This window comes from Pelodiscus sinensis, chromosome 1, assembly GCF_052426305.1.
Source record: "Pelodiscus sinensis isolate ZL-2025 chromosome 1, ASM5242630v1, whole genome shotgun sequence".
In the NCBI taxonomy this organism is placed as follows: domain Eukaryota; kingdom Metazoa; phylum Chordata; order Testudines; family Trionychidae; genus Pelodiscus; species Pelodiscus sinensis.
This window is the reverse complement of record NC_143052.1, coordinates 161720007-161726006: the sequence shown is the minus strand read 5'-3', so window position 1 is coordinate 161726006 and position 6000 is coordinate 161720007. Positions and strand designations below refer to the sequence as shown.

The window sequence follows — 6000 nt, the reverse complement described above, 5'->3', positions numbered from 1 at the left end:
CCCTCTCTGGGGGGCGCCCGGGCTGCGGATTGGGGCACGAGGGGCAGCCTTAGCATATCCCAGCTCCGGGGAGGCAAGGGCGTGTTCCTCTAACTCCAGTGGTCAAAATATGACTCACGGGCCGGATCTGGCCCGCAGGGTGCAGATACATGGCAGTAGCAGCTAGCAGCGTTGTGTGGGATAGAGCCACCGGGCCAGGGTCAGAGCCCGCAACTTGAAACCGGGGATGAAAGCAACTAGTTGAATAGCAGATAAGAATAGGCTTGACTCGTCGCTTCCTCGGCTGCCTCTGTATCAGAAGGAGCAAGGTGGGGAGCCGGCCTAAAAGGTGGGTGGGGGAACGTGTATGGGGGAGGCAAAGACACAGCAGGGAAACAGCTCTAGCAGGGACTCAAGCAGTCCCCGTTCACCTGTGCTGCTGCCTTTGAAATGTAGCTACATTTCAAAGGCAGAAGTACTATAGTTGGGACCCAGCATTAGTGGGGGCTGCTGCAGTCTCCACTAGCCAGTTCCCACTGCACCTCTGGGGATAGCGAATGCCCTATCTCCTCGTCAACTAAATAGAGTACTAGATGGGAATTCTTTCAACTACTTGACTAGGTGATTGAAATTTAACATCCCTACTTGAAACCTCTAACCTGCTGCCCCAGGTCCTGCATACAAACTCCCTCCTAGATCTTGCACCCCTTCTATATTCCAGTCCCTGTCTGGAGCTCCCTCCTGCGCCTAAATTCTGTTGTAGACCACCCCATCTCTATTAATAGAAAATTGTGGTCTGTCGCCACTTAACAAAATTCTTGGGCCTGGCTCTCCTACAGAAATTACTGCCCATCCTTACTCTAGCTCCTAAACAGATGGGCAGCCAGGGAGGCTCGAGGCCCTGCCACCACCCATGGGTGCCACTCCACTATGGGTGGCCAACCAGACTTTTAGCGGCCAGGGTCCCTTTTTGGGATCTATATAAAATATAGTCAGTAGGCTTAGGCCACCTTCTAGGAATCCACAGAACAACATTCCTCCTCCACCCCCTCTAGTCTATTTGTAATCATATTGGGAGTCTTGGCAGATGCATCCAAAATTGCAAGGTACGTAGAGACTGAACTAACATCCTCTGCCTTCAGGTCAAGATCAAGTCATAGGAAAAAACGTGAACATGTGCGTTTTCTGTTATGTGCATGAATACAAATTAAGGGCTGGCCATTTACAACACTCAGACTAAGTTTTATTAAAAAAGAAGGAAGGTTAATGAAAGATATACATGCCATGCAATTTGGGAAGGCAGTATTCTTCAAAAGATTGCTATATCTAAAAACTAATACCTATACTTAAAGATATATTTTTCACAATTCTTCAGTGGAACAAATTATAGGGTCATCTGATTTCAACTACTTTTTGCATTTGTCAACAATATTAAATATATGGAATGCAAATGATTATAGTGATAAAACCGAGTGTTTTATGAGAAGAAATCAGGTCAATATTTAAAAATAAAAACAAGCTTTTTTAAAAACATTTATTTAGAAGTCGCATCATGCAGGATACAAAAATTATTAGAAAACCTGTATAACCATACATAAGTAAAATCAAGGTACAATCACAGGAAAAATACAATTCAAAGCATCTATTCTCTGGTATTTTTGTTTTAAACTGATTAGATTACAAGTTTCTCACAGCTGTAATCTGCATAAACACTAAGATAAACATTTTCTCTGGTGATAAATTCCATCTTTCCTGATTCATCACATCAGATCTGGCACATAGCAACCATGTTAACTGTGCATACCATAAAAAAAGAATTTCATACCCTTTCATGCCAGGTACAGGATTTTGAAAGTGCAACATTTTCTACAAGCATAACATATTCTTTCAGATTTAAATTTGGTTAACCAAAAGCCATTTTCTTTTTCGCTTTTAGTGTTTCTTTAATTAAATTAACAATATGGCACTTATAAATCCAGAATACTAAAATAAGGAACTATTTGAAGACTTCCCTGAAGTCCAGGTTTCATTCAATAATAACTTATCTTTATATAATAGTCAAGGCTAGAAATTAGTTTTTAAATTTGGAGAACATTTACAAGGAGCATACATTAAAAAAATAGGTCTTTGCCGTCTTTGTTACTTAAGAACTTATCTTGCTTTGTGCTCTACCCTATTATGTTGCCCAATTCTATGATCATGGATGCTTTGAACAGTCTCATTGGCTGAGGTTAGTGGGAGATTTTACGCAGACTTCATTTGGGCAAGGATTTCACTCATTGATTTCTGTAGGCTGTTCAATCAGCACATGTTAATTTTAGAGTAGACTATCTATGGCAAGAAATTGCTACAGCAACCAGACAGTGAATCAGTTCAATGCCTCCTCCAGAGGGAATGCAGAAAACTTATGGCAAAGTTAAGTTTGATATTCTTGTCTCCATTTATTTTTGTCTTGTGAGAGAGTCCATCTTTGAGATGGTATTTTTGTTGTGCTATATGTAAATGAATTTATACATACAGCTTGTGCAATCAGTAATTTAAATGTACAGAATACTGTAGCGATTGAATTATAGTAAAATTAAGGAAGAATTTTGACATTGTTCATTACACAAAGCTAAAGCATAGCTCGAATTTCATTCTTTTACAGGAGTCATGTAAATCTTTGGCTCTGTAGTAATACTTACATGTATTATAGGCTGGTGTGATTGGTTTTTTCCACATTTTTTCTTTTTTTTTATAAAATACATTTAAGTAAAAGAACTTTAAAAAGCCAGCTAATTACCTATAAATGTCAAATAGTACATATTAAAAATATATGCTATTATAACTTTCTGTTCCATTTCTAAAATGTCTGCAAATCAATGAGCACACACAAACAATTCTGTAAACAGTTTAGTTCGTATTTTTGAAGACATCTTCTATATAGTGTTGATAAAAATTACTATTGAATCAATATATCATACTTAAGTTGACTTGATTATCCATTAGGACACTATGACATTTTCAATAGCTTTAGTTTTTTTGCTACTATAATGATCAGCTAAAAAAAGCAAATAGTCTTATTTTCACTTGTATATATGAAATCCTTTGATTATGAGGGTCTGTGTGTACATCATAGGAACGATACTTGTGAACGTTATCAATATTTTGTATATGGCTTTTCAATTTCACTTGCATATGGCTAAATTCATGTATAAGGTTATTGCAATATGCCTTGTAAATGAACTCTTGCACCATTTTATTATAACATGAAGTGCGTGTAGCCTTCTGCTCCTGTAACTATAACATCCATCCATATCCTCATGGCTTCTGGTGTTGGAGCAACCATGTAATATATTCGGTCATGAGTCTTAACGCTGAAAGTGAGTAATGGGTTAGGACTCTGAAATAAAGAAGAAACAGCAAAATTAGTTGTATGAAATGAAACCAGTTTACTGACAGTGAATAAAATCCTGTACTGGGAGAGTGTTAAGGAAAAAAACAGTTAAACAATGGCTACTTTACATCTCATATTGAATAACTCAGGATCTGCTCATCTCCATTCTACTATCTCTAGCAGGAAATAGAGGTGTTTCTGAGTATTCAGGCCCACTGGAGACAGACTGTATGACTTACTCCTGAACTGAGCAGCAATATGTGAGACCATCAGCTTTAGACCACAATTAGCTTCCCCTTGTGCACCTGCTGCATCAAGTGATCAAAAATCATTTTCAGTTTTCAAGTTCACATCTTGAGGATAGATTAAAACAGTTCACAATCCTTCCCAATTGCAGATACTAGTCAGGGTACTCCTCTCAGGGCTTAAAAATCAAATCAAATCCCATCTTGGGATAGAAACATAACTATATCCCCTGATTGAGACCATCTGTAAATGCAGTTCTAGTAACCTAGGATGAAATTCTGGCCCATTGAGATCAGTGGCAAAACTCCCATTAACTTCAGTGGAACCAGGATTTCACCCTTAAAAACACCACATTTAGGGAGAACCTCTGTGTATGTGTAATCAAACATATTTTCAGCATCTCCGACTAGAGGCTCATACAGAAGGTTCCATGTGCTCGTCTCTCACCTGTGGAGTCCTCCCTAAGCCCTTAGGGCATGATTACATTATAGAGAAGATTGAAGTTGCTGCTGTCAATCTTCAGGGTTCAAATTAGCACATCTAGTGAAGACACACTAATTCGAACTGCGAGGTGCACTCCGGTCGATGCTGATAGTCCTGCTTCCATGAGGAGTAAGGCAAATTGAAGGAAGAGTGTTCTCCCTTTGACTTCCTGCAGTATGGACAGCGCCAAAAGTTGAGTTAAGCTACTTTGACTTCAGCTACGCAATTAATGTAGCCGAAGTTGCGTATCTTAATGCGACCTTGTCCTGTAGTGTAGACATACTTTACCACCATCTCTCTTTTTTCCAGAGATGGGTGGTGGTATAGAACAGAGATTTATATTTCCCGTGCCCAGAATTAAGCTTTTAACATTTAAGTCTGGGAGTAGGTGCTGTATCTAAGTGCTGTTCTCTTTATATAATGAAAACTCCATTAAAAGAGGCCAAATCAATTTGTCTAACTTCTTGTTTTCAACCTCTGCTGAATTTCTAACATTTATCTGAAGGATGAGTTCTGACTACTCAGTGACTGGAAAATCTGAAAAGTGTCTAAGACTGGGACTTTTAGAGCAGAGATAGTTTAGTGCTGACCCTAATGCTTAGAAAGGAAGAACCTTTTTTCTTTTTCTTGTAAAGTAATAAACACTATAAATTCTTTGTGTGGGGCAGCTCTGCAGCAGGAGCAGACACCTGCTGCTACTTCACCGCCATGGACCGCATCCTGGAGGAGCCGCCACACCAGCAGGACCCCCGAGCAGTCCCAGGAGAGGAGTCAGCAAGGTTGTCCAGGGAGTCCACACCATGTAAGTGCTGTCACTGTCCCCCTCCCGGGGAGGGCGAGGGGGGGAGGGGAGACCAGGGACTACGCGCGTGGCCCTTGCTTACCACACATCACATAGCAACCTGTACATGTGCAAGCACGTGCCGTGCCACCCCTGGGCAGGTGGCTCCAGCTGCCTGCCACACAGGCCGTGGCCTGATAGCCACATGTGTGTGTGAAGAGACCGGACATGCTCCTGACCCCGGACCAGGACATAGCAGCATGCCCTCCTTTCACAAGTCCCCTCTAACATCTCCCTTCCTCCCCCCCCCCTCCCCACCGTGGCCACACTATACACAGCACAGGGGCCTGGGTGCGGTCTCAGGGTAGCTCCCACTCCCAGGGATAGCTGGACATTCCAACCATGGCCTCTGTGCAAGCACAACGGCTCTGACGGTTCAGGGCACGGTCATCCTCACCTCGCAGAGGGGGGCTGGGCTTCACCTACTGTGTCCCCAGGGAGAACTGACCACTTCTCTTCCTTCTCCACAGCCACACCAGCTGCATGTGCAGGGCGCACCACCCTGCCCGGGACATCCTCCCACACCCGAGGGCTCAGCAGGTCCACTGCAACACTGCAGGGGTACCAAAACCAGCAGCTGGGGGCCCTGCGAGCCTTGCACCACACCATGGAGCAGTGGGTGCAGAACGAATGGGAGTTCCAGTGGAAGCTGCTTGCCCAGGGTCGTGCCATCTGTGCCCATCTGTAGACCCTGGTGCAGAGCGTGCTGCCTTGTGCTGCTCCAGCGCCTGCTGCCTCCCCAGTTCCCATTCCTCCTTCCACTCCTTCTCCCCCTCCCGCCTCTCCCTCCTCAACCTCCACACCCTTCTCCTCAACCTCCACAACCCTACCTCATCCTCCACACCCTCTTTCGCATCCTCCCGGGGACACCGAGGCCCCTGCACCCGCCGTGCTGGGAGACAGTTGGCCGGGCGAGACCCCCACACCTAAGCTTCCCCTCCCCCTTCTTCCCCTTGCTTCCCCCTTCCAGCTCCCTCCTCCCAGTTTTCCCCCTCCCCTCTCCCACCCTCTCTTCTCCCCTCTCCCGCCTCCTTTTCCCTGTCTCCCCAGAGTTTCATCCCCCTTCCAGTTTCGT

At 43.9% G+C, this 6000-nt stretch overlaps 1 protein-coding gene across 13 annotated transcripts in view; it reads right to left on the bottom strand.

Annotated features, from left to right (window-relative positions):
- Nucleotides 1–1544: 1544 nt before the first annotated feature.
- The window catches only part of PHLDB2 (pleckstrin homology like domain family B member 2), a 96654-nt gene continuing 92198 nt past the window's right edge, over nt 1545–6000 (bottom strand). For 9 of the 13 annotated variants that reach the window (XM_075908488.2, XM_075908493.2, XM_075908495.2 and 6 more), the window contains one exon: nt 1547–3361. In XM_075908488.2, the coding sequence (XP_075764603.2) occupies nt 3221–3361 (141 nt within the window). In that variant the 3' untranslated portion in view covers nt 1547–3220. Of the gene's footprint in view, nt 3362–6000 lie in introns of all 13 variants that reach the window. The other 4 variants (XM_075908491.2, XM_075908490.2, XM_075908489.2 and 1 more) reach the window with 2 other exon arrangements.